The sequence below is a fragment of the Peromyscus eremicus genome, chromosome X (assembly GCF_949786415.1).
Source record: "Peromyscus eremicus chromosome X, PerEre_H2_v1, whole genome shotgun sequence".
NCBI classification, from domain to species: domain Eukaryota; kingdom Metazoa; phylum Chordata; class Mammalia; order Rodentia; family Cricetidae; genus Peromyscus; species Peromyscus eremicus.
Genome location: NC_081439.1, coordinates 27,900,128 through 27,916,620, shown reverse-complemented (window position 1 = coordinate 27,916,620; position 16,493 = coordinate 27,900,128). Strand labels below are relative to the sequence as shown.

General features: G+C 41.4%; 1 protein-coding gene across 1 annotated transcript in view; it reads left to right on the top strand.

Moving 5' to 3' along the window:
- Positions 1 to 303: 303 nt before the first annotated feature.
- Positions 304 to 16,493, top strand: part of LOC131899737 (uncharacterized) — a 41,843-nt gene continuing 25,653 nt past the window's right edge. Inside the window, exons 1-3 of the mRNA XM_059251214.1 lie at positions 304 to 610; positions 2,951 to 3,130; positions 9,970 to 10,148. Of these exons, the coding sequence (XP_059107197.1) occupies positions 304 to 610; positions 2,951 to 3,130; positions 9,970 to 10,148 (666 nt within the window). The remainder of the gene's footprint in view (positions 611 to 2,950; positions 3,131 to 9,969; positions 10,149 to 16,493) is intronic.

Below are 16,493 nucleotides of genomic sequence, written 5' to 3'. Positions count from 1 at the left end.
AGAAACTCGGTCTTAGGGGCGGCGGTCCCTCTCTCTTTGGCTTCGCGCTTGTTTGCGCAGTTCCGGGCTTCCCCAGGATCTCGGGGCGCACGCACGGCCGAGGCAAGCTTCGGGTTTCGTCTGGCCTCGTGCGCTCGCCCCGAGACGCCGCTTTTGCAGCAGCTGGGGCTTCGAACTGATGCTCCAGTTCGGGGCTTCCCGGGGCTAGAGAGGCCCCAAGTCTTGGGACTCGAAGGGATCCCCAGGTTCTTCGTATTCTTGGCATTCGGCGTGTTTCTGTGGTTCCTGGGCTTTTGCCGTGACATGGCGTCCCAAAGGGTGGCCCGAGCGGTATTTAAGGACTTGCGGTTTTCGCCGGGGCTTGAGGTGATAGGAGACGAGGGAGGATACCGTGGCTCCCAGGGAACCGAACTTGGGCAAGTTCTTTCCAGCGTTTCAAGACGCTATAAAGCAGTTTCTAGAAACTGCCGACCCGGGGGGATGGCTGCACCTCGAGCGGATTCCCGAGCCCCCAGGAAGGAGGCATGGAGGGCTCAAGCGCCGGCGCCACTGGGCATCCATTTGGACGCAAGCTTTGAAACATATTTATCTCCATTTGCATGGTGTGCAGGCAAGGCACAAGTGGCAGGCACTTGTGATTGGGGAGGATTTTTCTTTTGGAGAAGAATGAGTCTGCACTTTGCAGTCTCACATCAAAGTAACTCTCATATTGAGCGCGGGACTTCTCTTAGGCCGCCAGCTCCTGTAAACTTTTGCAGTTTGGCCACTTGGTGTGGACGTTCTGGGACCAGTTGACCTTTTTTTTTTTTTTTTTTAAATCCCCTCTCCTCCTTGACGGAGACAGGCTAAGATAAGGGAGGATTAATATTCTTTTTTACTGAATTCTGAATTTAGGGAGTTGATTGTGAGAACACTTTCTTAGAGACCAAATAAAGCCCTTTTGGGGCCTTGGAGGTTAGCCATATTTGTTTTAAGGCAGAACTCTTATTTTATTGTAGATATGTTAAAGAGGAGAAAGAAAATAAAGATGTAGAGGTGTTGTGGAGAGGCCTTCCCGTGTATTGAGTTTACTGTTTGCTTTTCAGGGGACAGATGTGTTGTCTGGGGACAACTGTAAAATGTGGGGATCCTTGAAAATCAGGGTGCCTTTTAGCATGTTACTGGGAGAGGCCTCATGCTTTGTGGTCCTTTGATAGAAAAGGCTATCTGCTTTTTCCCAAATCATTCTGCTTTAGAGTTTTTATGGCATGAACTATCAAACTGTTTTGAATGTTTACAAAATGTGATTTTCCAAGCAACCTTTCTGCTCCCTATTTTATAAAACTGGACTTGGGCTAGATACAGGTTTTATTATTTGTGTTTCTCTCTCTCTCTCTCTCTCTCTCTCTCTCTCTCTCTCTCTCTCTCTCTCTCTCTCTCTCTCTCTCTGTGTTCGTTCTTGTGAGTGTGTATGTATGTGCATTTGTGTTGAAATCTGTGGTGAGCTTTGGGTGCCATTCCCCGGGAGCTATTTACTTTGATTTTTGAGGCAGGATTTCATTTACCCAGGATCTCAACTGGCTTATTATGTAGGCTAGGCTGCCTGACTAGCAAGTTCCAGGGATCTACCTGTTTCTGTCTTTCCGGTGCTGCAGTAAGCAGTCATCACCATACCTATTTTTTCGATGTGGGTTTTAAGATCAAATTCAAGTCAGTCTTGCTTAAGTGGGAAGCACCATACACAGCCAACTCTCCATTACTAAATATGTTGTTGTTCTCTCTCTCTTTCTTTTAAAACAAGGTCTCACTAGATAGCCTTGGCTGGCCTGAAACCCACAGATATCTGCCTGCCCTTGCATTGCACATGCTAGAATTAGAGGGTGCATGCTACCATGCTAAGCAAATGTTCTTTTTCTTTTCTTTTCTTTTCTTTTTTCCGAGACAGGGTTTCTCTGTGTAACAGTCCTGGCTGTCCTGGATCTCGCTCTGTAGACCAGGCTGGCCTCAAACTCACAGAGATCCACCTGCCTCTGCCTCCCAGTGCTAGGATTAAAGGCGTGAGCCACCACTGCCCGGCACAAAATGTTTTTCTTTTTTTTTTTAAGGACAACTTTAAGAAATTAGAAAGCCCATTTAATTATTTGACAGTATACATAATATTTAAATGGTTAGTGTTGATATTTCATATGTAGTTCATGTGTTGTGAGATCTAGTACATGTTTTGTTTCATGTTTTGTGAGATCTAGTTTGAATTTAATTTGTTTTGAAAGAATATTTATTTTTGTACTTTTATCCACCATCAATTATCATGAGTTAATTTTTTGAGAACAAGCTTGTAAATTATTGGTCACTATAAATGTGGCCATGAGACAACAGTTTTATAACTTAAAATTTAAAAGCAAAACATCGAGCACATCATAGCATGGAACATGTGGTAACATTTATGTCTTTTCTTGTGCTGGGGATTGTATCCAGGGACTTGAGTATGCTAGGTGAACTCTGTATTACCAAACTGCACCCCAAGCTGCTGATATTTCTTAAATTAGAAGACATTTATTTTTCTAGTGAAGAAATTTATTGTTCTGCAAAATTAGAAGTATTAGAAATTATAGTCTGTGTATATTCATATATCTCAATACTTTATAGTAAATAAGTGATTCTTTAGCTAACTTTATTGATTACAAGTATAAAAATACTTAATACAGTTTTGTGAACTAAAATGTGGTTTTTAAAAAGCTGTGTGTGGTGGTACATCCCTTTAGTTCCAGCATGTGAGAGAAGCAGAGGCAGGTAGATATCTCTGAGATCAAAGCCAGTCTGGTTTACATAGCAAATTCTAGGCCAGGTAAGGCTACACAGAAAGGACCTGTCTCAAGGAATAGGAGTTCTAAACAACCCATAACTTTATATCATAGCCCCCCAAACTGTTCATTTAACGTGGTACTTAATCTCATTTTTCTCTTATTCTTAGACTTTATTGTTGTAAATATGGATGGCGACACTGATAATGACGTCAGCGATGATGGAGCTGAATTATTAAGTGAATATTTTGGTTCAGATGTTATTCCGGATACATCCAGTGATGGTGGCTTGACTGTAGACTCCGAATTTGAAGACTCTGATTACAGCTTTGAGGAACAATCCATACATGGTAATTTGTTAAATTTCCTCCTGGGTTAAATTTTGTGGTTTGCCTCTCATTTCTAGTAAACTTATTTCCATAATCTTTGTATTAATTAGTTTGTACACAAAGCCTAAATTTCAGATTAGAGAAATAGCTCAGCAGTTAAGAGCACTTGATGGTCTTGCAGAAGACAGGGTTTAGTTCCCAAAACCCACATGGCCACTCAAAACCATCTGTAACTCTGGTCCCAGGGGATCCAACTCTCTTCTGACTTCTGTAGGCACCAGGCTTGACATGGTGCATATACATACATTTGGTCAAAACACTCATACACATATCATAATTTTTTTCAAAGAAGCCTGAGAATCATGCTAATACAGTATTTCTGTGTGTTTGTGTTTTTCCTTCAGTATGTGCTGTGTTTCCTTTTCCCTTTTCACTGGAAGGGGAACAGTCTCAGAAAACATTACAGAAACTATATTCGGTGTCTCAAAAATTATTTATATCTGGCAGCTATAATTAAATTATTTAGTAGTAAAACTCAAGTGAATAGCTAAAATATAACAGCTTTGGTTAATTTGGTGGAATTCATGAATCAGGTGACATAACATAACTGTCTATGTAGAAAATCTTAAGGAATAAAAATTATTGAACTAAAAATGGTTATTATTTGTAAAATACAAGCTTAACATAAGAAAGTCAGTAATTTTTTTACATACTAGTAATAAAAATTGGAAGTATAAATTAAAACACAGTACTATTTACATTTGAACATAAAGAGTCCACAGAAAGACCCCCTTTGTAAGACAGAGTTTCATTATGTAGCTCTGGTGGGCCTCCAACTCACAGAGATTTGCTTGCTTCTGCCTTGTAAGTGCTGGGACTAAAGGCCTGCATCACCACAGACAGCCACAGGAAGAGGTTTCAGTTGTTTCACTGAGGATGAAACAACTGTAGATTTTCCATTAATATCCTTTATTAGGTTGTAAAATTTTCTTCCATTTTTAATGTCCTGAATACTTCTTTGTGAAATGCTATTGAATTTTGTCAACTGCCTTTTGTGTATCAGGATGATAATGTGAATGTTCCTCTCTTTGTTTATGTATTACATTGATTTTTCTTATGTTTGAAAACCCTTGTGCATTAGGTAATAAGTTCTCCTGGTTATAGTAAGTAATAATTTGGTAAAATAATGGTAACTTTTGCAGAGACTTCTAATATGGAATGTTTTCCCTTTCAGTGTCACAAAAATGAAGCGAAGCATTAAGCATTGATAGTATAAGTTTATTCAGTGAACAACAACAACAACAGACAAGAGGGGGTCCAGCTCACTGCTAACTTCTCTGCTTTTATAGGGTAAACAGAATTAGAGGAGACACTGGCTGGTTAAGAGGAGGAATATTCCTGTCTTTTCTTGTAATAGGCAGAATTTTTTTGGAACTTGGGTGCCTTCTCCTTTTGCTTCTGCTCTGGTCCAGCATTTATTTTTCTGCCATGGAGGCTGGCACATGCATAGAAATTCATTTCTAATGTAGTTTAAAATTTGTTCGACGTCTTAGGCAACCCATCTTGGTGTCTTGACCGGTGAAGAAGGAGACTAGGCAAGTACAAGTCAAATCAACCACGTGTTACGATTCTAGGGAGGGGAAGAACATTTCTCAAATGATCAAGCTATATTTCTCCAGGTATGAACAGAAATCTGACCTAAAGGTTAAAGCCACTAAGGAGATAGACATGACACAAAAAGCAACTTTTGGTGAGCTGAGAGCTATACTTTGTGTGAATATAAGGATAGGTATTTAGAATACACTTCAGGAAATAACAGGAGTTCTTTAGGGTCTGTGACCTCACCAGCCACAGCTAGGTTTATAGTACCAGGCAGGAGTTCCCTCCTACTGAGTGGACCCTAAGTCCAATTAAATAGCTAATGACTATTCACAAGGAAAAGTGCCACTATTGCACCCTTGGGCATATCTTTTTTTTTTTTTTTTTCCGAGACAGGGTTTCTCTGTGTAGCTTTGCGCCTTTCCTGGAACTCACTTGGTAGTCCAGGCTGGCCTCAAACTCACAGAGCTCTACCTGGGATTAAAGGCGTGCGCCACCACTGCCCAGCGGGCATATCTTGATATGCTTGCCATTTGTGGTTTGTAAGTTTTATTCTGTGTATAACTACAAATTACCTTTCTCCATTGGGGGCTTGCATAGCACCTTTAGATGTAATGAGAGCCAGTCGACAGGGAGAAGTCTTCCAGATCAGTTTCAGCTCAGTTCCTCCATGCCTTGTGTTGAAAGTGTGTGATGTCTCCAGCAATAGGGACTGGACTCTCCCTCGAGTTCTGGTAGGCAACCAAGGGCAACAACAATAACCTGTATTGTTTTGGAAGTCTCTTGGACTCCCCTAACCAACAACTCAATGGGCAGTTTCCTATGCCTGACACTGGGGTCCAGTTGTTAGTCTGTGGACCTTGGGGAGCATTATCATCCCAAGTGTCATGGCTTCATTTCAATTACTTACATGTATTTTTATTTTTATTTTTTTCTTTTGGCTTTTTGAGACAGGCTTTCTCCGTGTAGTTTTGGTGCCTTTCCTGGATCTCGCTCTGTAGAACAGGCTGGCCTCAAACTCACAGAGATCTGCCTGGCTCTGCTTCTTGAGTGCTGGGATTACAGGCATGTGCCACTGCCACCCAGCCAGTTGAATGTTTTTCTAATCATTGTTAAAGACTGCATGTGAAAGCAGTTAAGAAATCACAACTATTAATGGGTGTGATAAGATTAAACAACTAACTCCTCCCTTGCAAAAATACCGGGATCACACCACCACCACCTGAGAAAAGCACTTGCTCCAACTGTATACTTTCAAACTTACCCATTATTACCCTTCTGATAGCAAGGACTCACACAGGAAACCCAGTTGGGCAGTAAGCAAGGAGGCAGAAAAACTAGTGATTCACAGAGCAAGGTGGTTTTTTTTTTAACTTTCTTTTTATTTATTCTTTGTGTCATGCCTCCCAATCTCACCCATTACCCCTACCCCTGAATAAAACAAAATAAAATTTAAGAGAAAAAAGAGGGTGGGGAAAAAGGGAGGATCTCATCATGGAAGCTGCAGTGTGACAGTGAGTCACGCAGTAAATTCCTTTATCCATACATTTTTACATGCGGGCGTTCATCACAAAAAAAATCATTGGTCTGGTTCAAGGCCTCTGGTCCCTGCTACACTATCAATACTGGGCCCTCACTGGGACTCTCCCTGGACATCCTGTTGCTGCCCTGTGTCATGGAGATCCTGCAGCCTTGGGTCCACAGGACCGACCCCACTCCCACCCCCAACTCCCACGCTCCAGCGGATCACAGATGGGGTGGATGTTGGGCTAGGCCAACACATAACCCTGGTTCTGGGCCTGGGTTGCAAGGCTGGCCAGGCAGCTCTCCCTGGTCCTCACCACCAGGATGAGCTCTCCTGCCTTGCCCCGGCTAATTCACACTTTGCAGGGATGAGCAAGGGGCGGGGCCAGTTCTTCAGCTTTCACATCCTCAGGGTCCATTCTCCTACACCTACACCTTCAGGGCCAGCTCTACCATGTTGTCCAGGTGAGGTATAGGGGCCACTTGCCCAAGTGCTGCAGCTGGTAAGGGGGAGGGTTAGCTTGCTTCTCTGTCTCAGGCATTAAGGGGTGAGGGGTAAGGGGGTGCATCTCTCTCCTACCCACACTGTTGCATGACAGACTAGTAGTGGGGACAGTTCTCCCATGCTCACAATTTTGAGGCTGGTTCACCCACACCCCTGCCAACAGGTTTGGTTCTATTGGGCTGCCCAGGTGAGGTATAGGGCCCAGAACAAGGGGTTTTAACAGACAGAGAAACATCTGAAAATGTTCAACTGCATTCATACTGAGAAAGATGCAAATGAGATGGGATATACCTTTCAACCTTTATAAAATTAGCAGTGTTTAAAAGTTAATTCACTTTAGTGGTAATAGGGAAAAAAAATCACACTTTAATTCTTTTGGAGTGCAAATTTGTACAGCCTTTCAAGACCTCTGGGAAGCACCTACCAGAAGTCTTTCAAATGTTATGGACTTTCTTGTGGTGATTCTTCTATAGGAAGGAATATTTGTTTGAATGCATATACATGATTATTTAAAAATAGTGAAAACTTAGAAGCCATAAAACTTAGAAGCCATAAAATGTCCAGTAACAGATAGTAGTAAAACCTATGTGCATCAATAAAATGAAATACTAAGAAGAAATTCAAAAGTATTTTGAAATTTTAAGTAATGTTCAAAATTGCCCAATATATATGCAGTATAAAAGAAAAAAGAGAGGGAAATACATCTAAAACTCATATTTATTGGTGATGTATTACTTTATTTAGATCCTAAAAGGAGCTAATTTAAAAATATTTTATATTATGGATTTTTGCCTGCACACGTTCCTGTGTACCACATGTGTGCCTGGTGCTCATAGAGACCAGGAAAGGAGATCAGATCCTCTGGAAATGGACCTACAGGTGCTAATGAGCTGCTGTGTGAGTGTGGGGAATTGAAACCAGGTCCTCTGTACTCTTAATTGCTAAGTTATCTCTCCAGCCCCTAAAGACCTTATTTTTTAGATAAGTTTTACATAGAACTATACTATATTAAAATATACGCACATCATGAATATACAGCTTAATTATTTTCAGTCAATGCATGTATATAATCATAATTCATAATAACAAATAATAGGATAAGAACTGTGCATACCCCAGCCTTGTCTCCTTGTAGTCCCTAACCCCCTTGGGAAGGTAATCACTATGCTGACTTTTCATATCATGGGTTACTTTGGCCTAATTTTGAACTTTCTGTGAGTTGAATCATACACTGTATTTACTGTTATATCTGACTTCTTTTATTCAAGTTTTTGAGGTTCATTCTGACTGGAAGCCCCAGTAGGTGGCTTATTCTGAGTTTGTCGTTATGGTCACTCTATGGGTTAGTTATTCACAACTCATTAATTTTATGGCTAGAAAAATTCCATTTAAAAATAAAATTTAGTGGCAATTACAGTTCAACTTGGATATGTCCATTTTTTTTGTTTTTGTTGCTGTTTTTCAATGCATTGCTCTTTATTTACCTCACCTGAGAGTTAATTCTCCCATTCTTTTTTTATCGTCCCTTTGTACTACTTGGGACCTCCTGCATGCTACCTTTGAACCTTGGCCCTCTTTTTATTTTATTTTTTTCCATTTGAGACAGTCTAGCTAAGTTGCCCAGGTAGGCTTTGAATGTAAGTTCTGAACCTGATCCAGCACACCTTCCCTCATTTTGAAAGGAGACCATAGGGTCTTTATGTAATCCACATAGGCCAGCTCAGGCTGGCTCAAACTTGATATCCCCCTGCCTTGGTCTCAGGGATGATGGCAGCATAGGTATAAACCATTACATCTGGTTAATTACAGTCTTCTTACTCCTTTTACTTTCTGTCATTTGAATCTTTTAGGTCATTAATATCTCCTTGACTGCTCTAGCTCAGGATGGATAAGGTGAATTAGCTTCTGTAGTATTGTGCATCTCCAGTAACTGTGAAGAAAGAGGGCAAGCCAGACCTAGTTCAAGCTAGAGGGTTACATCATTGTAGATACTTCTGATTCTAGTTCTGTATTGAATGACTTAAAACCATAACCTAACCGTGATATTTCTAGATTTTTCGACTTTCGTTTCACATCTGTTTAAGTTGCATGTAAAGTCTAATTGGTAAGGCGGCCATGGTTTTAGAGCTGCAACCAGTAGTGAAGATGCTTTGAAGGGTCTTCAGTTCAAGTGAGGAGGCAGAGTCTTTGCAGTGGCACTCCCCAGGCAGCAGCAGTGGCCCCTGCTACTGCAGAGGCAGGGGTGGAGGCCAGAGGCCATGGCAGGTTGGTGGTAGTTTTATGGTTCATCCATTAAAGTGAAAAATCTGTTATGATTATACTGTATTGCTTTTTGAAAAAAACATTGAGTTGAATTTCATGAAATGAAGTGCACAGCTCTTAAAAGTACAGTTTGGTGAGTTTTGATAGAACAGACTCTTCTGGAACATATTTTGGAAGCATGCTGACCTCCCTAAGTAAAAAACAAAACAAAACAAAAAAACCCAAAAAACTCCTGGAGACCCTTATAAAAGTCTTAGCAGTTGTCTCCTTTGTAGTCTGGACTGGATTTTTTTTTGGGGGGGGTTTTCGAGACAGGGTTTCTCTGTGTAGCTTTGCGCCTTTCCTGGAACTCGCTTTGGAGACCAGGCTGGCCTCGAACTCACAGAGATCCGCCTGCCTCTGCCTCCCAAGTGCTGGGATTAAAGGCGTGCGCCACCACTGCCCAGCCTGGACTGGATTTTTAACTTCATACTTACTGCTATTGAGGGTGTACAGCCCTTCCATTCGTAGATATTTATTCTAAATTACTCAGGGAAGGATTTTTGTTTTGTCACTCTCTAAAATTGAAACAGGCTCTGGTTTAAAGTGGTATGCTCAGAACACACACACACACACACACACACACACACACACACACACACTCTAAGGTTTTTAGGTAGCAAATGCATAAAATGACTTTTATTTATCTATCTGTCTGTCTGTCTATCTACCTATCTGTTTGTTTGTTTATTTGTTTATTTATTTATTTATTTATTTATTTATTTATTTGTTTATTTATTTATTTATTTTGTTTTGTTTTTCAAGACAGGGTTTCTCTGTGTAGCTTTGCACCTTTCCTGGAACTCCCTCTGTAGACCAGGCTGGCCTCAAACTCACAGAGATCCGCCTGCCTCTATCTCCTGAGTGCTGGGATTAAAGGCATGTGCCACCACTGCCCGGCTAAAATGACTTTTTATGTGCTGCTTTACAGATACTGAAGATGAATATGATGAAGACAATGGAGTTAATGGAAATGATGAAGATGAAGATGACAATGAAGATGTTGAAGAAAATAATCTTCCAGCAAATTTAAAAAGATACAACCCTAGCTCACTGAATGTTTCCCCAACAAACAAAAGAAGACGACCATCTGTTCCAGATCATTTTACGGTTTGTATATTAAAGTGAAAGTCTTTGTTTTTATTATACTGTATTTCTTCTTTAAAAAAAACAACATTGAGTTGAAGTTCATAAAATGAAATGCACAGATCTTGAAAGTACAGTTTGGTGAGTTTTTATAAATATTTGTAACATATTCCTCTATCAAGATAATGAAAATTTATGCCATTCTAGAAACTTCTCATGTACCTTTTTCCATCAAATCTTTATTTTTCCTAAATATTTTGATTTTTTTACATCCTAGGTTAATTTGCCTGCTACATAGCTTCATGTAGAATTGTATAGATGAAAATATTTTGTATAAATAGTATTGTGGATTTTGTGTTTCAGCATTTTTTCTTAGACTAATGTATTAGAGATTCATTTTGTTTCCATTATTGCTCAATGATATTCTTAAATGTAGTTTTCTTTCTTTTTTTTTTTTTTGGTTTTTCAAGACAGGGTTTTTCTGTGTAGCTTTGCGCCTTTCCTGGAACTCCCTCTGTAGCCCAAGCTGGCCTCGAACTCACAGAGATCTGCCTGTCTCTGTCTCCCAAGTGCTGGGATTAAAGGCGTGCACCACCACCGCCTGGCTTAAATGTAGTTTTCTTATTCATTCTTTTCCTAGTGACCATTTGGATTACCAAAATTTTGAGCCATTAGGAATAAAGTGTTTACGAACAGGTTTATGAAAGTCTCATTGTAAATGTCTTTGAATGCAGGCAGCTCTTAGGGGGAGGAAGCAAGGAAACAGGCAGGGTTCCAATAAAGGGAGAGGAGCAAGTGTCTTGGTAACTAGAGAGTTACCCACATGGTGGGGCCCCAGAGGCCATAGCAGGTTCCACAAGCCAGAGAGAGGACACTTAGCAAGTAGGAAAAGAGATACAAATGGTTTGAGCAAGTGGAGAGAAGAAGCAGCTGAAGAGTCGGACTCTAGATTTTGGAATCAAATTCTGTGGGTGGTAGAAGCCAGCAGAAACAAATGATCTGTACATACCATAGGAAAGTCAAATCAGCAGCTTGAGTCAAATCAGAAGCTTGGTTCAGAGTGACATAGTCCCTTTGCCAGTTGAAAGGAATGAATAAGAGTGTATCTGAAAGTTTTTCTGTGTCCCACCTGGTCCACAGCCATCCAGACCCAAGTAAATACACAGAGGCTTATATTAATTAAAACTGCTCAGCCATTAGCTCAAGCTTACTTCTGACTAGCTCTTATACTTAAACTCAGGTCATTTATGTTAAAGTATATGTTGCCACTTGTTCTGTGGCTTTACCTGTGTGCCCTTACATGCTGCTCCCTGGACAGCGGGCTGGCATCTCCTCCTCAGCCTTCTTCCCAGAATTCTCCTTGTCTGTTTATCCCACCTATACTTCCTTCCTGGCTACTGGCCAATCAGTGTGTTATTAAACCAGTGAACAAAAGCATTATCTCACAGCATAAGAGCAGTTAGTTCATCCTGTTGATTAGTCGTTCTTGCTGGGAAGGCCCATGGAAGCTTATGAAAAGGCTTGGCAATGGGTGCAAGGAGGGCTCATATGAGATTCCAAGGCACCTCATATAGGGGGCAAGCAAGAAGGGAGAAAGAGAGGATCCAAGAGTGTAAGAAACCAGCCATCCCTGGAAAGGACAGAATTTCATCCTTGGTGCTGGGGACTGCAAGTGATTAAATTAAATATTTTCTGCCTTGTAATGGCCTTGTGAGTTGGAGTAATAGCTAGTCCCAGATAAGTAACCTAAGGGGTGGAAAACTGGAACTTAGATGGTGAGACCCTATATCTCTGGCCAGACAGGAAGTTTAGTAGAGTAGAGGTGTCAACTTGGCTAATTTGTAGGAATGGATTACAGAGAAGATCATCTATGTATTGCATAAACTTGGATTTCAGAAGAGACAAAGAGGGTAAATCAGAGGGCTGAATAGATGTGGGCTGTCCTAGAACCCCTTGGGCAGGAAAGTCCAGGTAAGTTGGGTAGAAATATGAGTATCTGGGTCAGTCCAAGTAAAAGCAAAGATAATTTATGACTGGGAGTCTAGAGGAATGGAAAAGAAGGAATCCTTGAGGTCTACGACAGAAAAATGTGAGGTCCCTGAAGGGATAGTAGAAAGGATAGTACAGGGGTTGGGTACTACATGTTGGAGAAACGACAGCAGAGTTAATAAGTTGAAGATCCTATACCAAGTGGTAGGTTCTGTTGGGGTTTTTAACTGCAAGTATGGGGGGGGTGTTAAAGGGAGAAGATATGGGCACAAAAGGCCTTTTCTCAAGTGGTCAGAAATATGAGGCTTAAGTCCCCTGAGACTTTATAGAGAGGGTAGATACTGAGCCTAGGTGATATAATATTGGTAGGGGTTTGCAATTGGATGACAAGAGTGGAATGATATTTGGCTATATGGGGATTTTTGGGTGTTCGATACTTAAGAATCTACCAACTTGAGGTTGATAAAGGGAAAGGTGTGTCAGACTGTGTAGTTTGGAGGAGAAGGAAAAGAGAAATGGTTGGCAAGCCTAGGGCCAAGTGGACTGGGGGAGCCAAGGAAGTACAGGCTCCTACTTTGACCAAGAGGTTCCTTCCTAGTAAGGGGATGGTACAGGTTCATACTACTAGGGAGGAGTGAGTCAGGGGAATACCCTTAAAGATACAACTAAGTGGCAGGGTTTGGTGAGGTTGGTAAGACTGTTTCCCTACCCCAACAATAGGGGAACAAGAAGGAGAGGTAGGCCCTCAAAACTCTGTCAGTACCAAGTAAGTGGCCATGATGTCCATAGGAAGGAGATGGGTTGCCCTAATACCATGATGACTATCTGTGGCTCCCTGCTAGAGATTGTGGTGGTTCTGCCAAGGGAGCCCAGGCCCCCTCAGTCATTCTATGGCTAGACCTAGGAGGTCAGCTGAAGGGTATTCTGGGCATGATGTTGCCACACTACATGGGCCATGGGGGGTAGTCCACAACCCATGTCTCTATGTCTCTCTTGATAGCACCTAAGACATGGTTGGTAGAGTTTTTGAGGTTTCAAGCAGACCTCGGCCCAGTGCCCCTCCTGACTGCATTTGAAGCAGGGACTCAGAGGTTCTCAGGCTTTTGGGAGCATAAGGGCAGTGGCTATGGTTGGGCAAAAGGCCTTAGCCACCAGCAGGTAATTATGTTTGGGGGACTGTACCTAGAATTTTCTAAGCTGGAATTTTCTCCAGTCCCACCCAGGCCCGCAGCTGCTCAGAACCAAGTAAATACACAGAGGCTTATGTTAATTAAAACTGCTTGGCCATTAGCTCAGACCTACCACTGACTAGCTCTTATACTTAAATTCAGCCCATTTCTGTTAATCTATATGTTGCCACTTGTTCCGTGGCTTTACCTGTGTGCCATTACATGCTGCTCCTTGGATGGCAGGCTGGTATATTTTCACTCAGCCTTCTTCTTCCTGGAATTCTCCTTGTCTGCTTATCCCGCCTATACTTCCTGCCTGGCTACTGGCCAATCAGCTTTTTATTTATCAACCAATCAGAGCAACACATTCACAGCATACAGAAAAACAACCCACAGCACTTCCCCTTTTTTGTCTAATCAAAAAGGAAGGTTTTAACTTTAACATAGTCAAATTACATATAATAGAACAATTATCAAGCAAGAATTATAGTTATAATAATTAGTCTATTTGTATTTGGCAAAATTAAAGAAAATATTTTATCTAATATTTATGCTATGAGTCTAAAGTTTTATATCTAATTTATCTTTTATCATAACCAAGGAAAATTATAACTATTTACTCTTTAACTACATCAAAGACTCCCAGAAGGATATAATATTACCTAAGTAAACAGGAAGAGCATTGTAATAAAAGTCTAGAATGACAGAGACAGCTGTCTGCCTGGACAGTCATCCAAAGTTTCTCTGTAACATTGGGTCATCTAATTTTAGCCCACAGGCCTAGAGTCTCTCAGTTACTTTTTTTTGTGTCCTGTAGAATGTCTGGCAGTTTTTTTCTGTTAAGCAGGTACCTGAAGGACCATTTTGTCTTGTAAAGTTTAGTGTTTTTTTTTTATGGGTCCTGCATGTCCAGTAGGTACAACATTTTGTCAAGCAGTCCAGGGAAGAACAGTTTCTTGCCCAAATGTCTATTTTTTTCCAAGAAGAAGATAAACTCCATATGGAGTGTCTTTGACACCATTGGGCTGCATTTGTAGCTGGAGTTTTCTCAGGTATCACCTGGGCCTACAGCTGCTCAGACCCAAGTAAACATACAGAGGCTTATATTAATTAAAACTGCTTGGCCATTAGCTCAGACCTACCACTGACTAGCTCTTATACTTAAACTCAGCCCATTTCTGTTAATCTATATGTTGCCACATGTTCTGTGGCTTTACCTGTGTGCCATTACATGCTGCTCCTTGGATGGCAGGCTGGCATATCTTCACTCAGCCTTCCTCTTCCCAGAATTTTCCTTGTCTGCTTATCCTGACTATACTTCCTGCCTGGCTACTGGCCAATCAGCTTTTTACTTATCAACCAATCAGAGCAACATATTCACAGCATACAGAACATCCCACAGCAGGGGACTTTTCATCTCTCCCATGGTACACTTTGAAGGTCACCACTAAGACTTGTGCCTGTGTAGTTAGGGATCCCATCTCTAGGCATTTGGCTTTAATATCAGGGAAACACAGGGAAAAGAATTAGGTCATAAGGAGTTATTTCCCATCTGGGTTTTTGGGATCCAGGTTGGTAGCTTGTAGGAGGGCCTTTGTAAGGTGGTCCAGGAATTGGAATTGGTTTTTTGTTTGTCCTGGATGACCTCTTGGTGTATATGTGTGTGTGTGTCTGTGTGTGTGTGTGTGTGTGTGTGTGTGTGTGTGTGTGTGTGTGTGTGATTTGGAGCTTTTTTTTATTTGTCGAGACAGGGTTTCTCCGTGTAGGTTTGTGCCTGTCCTGGATCTCACTCTGTAGACCAGGCTGGCCTCGAACTCACAAAGATCTGCCTGGCTCTGCCTCCTGAGTGCTGGGATTAAAGGTGTGTGCCACCACTGCCCCGCTATGATTTAGAGCTTTTAAGGGCAGCCTTCTGGAGGCCAGTCAGGAGGCAGGTTACAAATTGAGCCAGGAGGCAAGTTATAAATTTATCTCTAGCTGAAATCCCCCCTGGAGTATTGTAGTTCCATTCAGGATCCCAGTTGGGGACCACCTCAGTCCCAACTGGGTGAATAGTGTTAGATTGGTGGATTTTGTCTACATGCACCCTATCTTGTTCCCAGCCTCACCTGCACTCCTCAGGGATAAGGTTGTTAGTAGGATTCATATAAATGTCATGGAAGTTGAGGTTGTAAGATTGGTTAATATGTTGGAACTCTTTAATGAAGGTAGAGAAATTAACAGTATAAAATGCTGTTTTTAAGTCCTATTTTTGGTAAGCCTTATTTTTTATTATTTTTCCTCATCTATTATTCTTATTCTCAGGACAAGTATCACCCACAAAAAATACATCCCAATCCAAAATAACTTGGAGACCTTTTGTCACCTCCTTGGTTAGCTTATACAATGTGGTTACCTTTAATCAAGATTGGAGTGAAGTCACATGGCATCCACCCTCTCCAACCCTAACAAGAACAGCTACCAGCCACATGATTATCTCCATCCCTGTGGGGACAGTAGCTAAGATAGTGGCAAGCAACATGTTGCTTATGTCCCCAATGTGGTGTCATGCCATATGGCTTCCTTAAGATTACCTACGTATAGATTTAAACTATCAACACCCTGTGTTATGAGTTTTAAGTTAACCCCTTTGTTACAGATTTTTTTTTCGAGACAGGGTTTCTCTGTGTAGTTTTGGTGCCTGTCCTGTATCTCACTCTGTAGACCAGGCTGGCCTCGAACTCACAAAGATCCACCTGGCTCTACCTCCTAAGTGCTGGGATTAAAGGCATACACCACCACCGTCCGGCTGATTTTGCAGATTTTTTTTTCTTTTTTTTTTTCCAGACAGGGTTTCTCTGTGTAGCTTTGCACCTTTTCCTGGAACTCACTTGGTAGCCCAGGCTGGCCTCGAACTCACAGAGATCCACCTGTCTCTGCCTCCCGAGTGCTGGGATTAAAGGCATGTGCCACCACCACCCGGCAATTTTAGAGATTTTTAACCATATCCAATATACTTACAAATCTTTAAGTACAGAAAGTTTACATTAATAGTCTTACAAATCTTAAGATTCACACCTTAGCAAAAGTTTTAGAGAATGAAATCAAAACCAAAAAGAGTATGAAATGAGTAGCAATAATCTTCATTAGAAATAGTTTCCTGTTTTGCTTTCCTTTCTCTGTCACATAGTCAGGTGGCCTGTCTGACATGGGACAGAGATTTTGGAGGGAA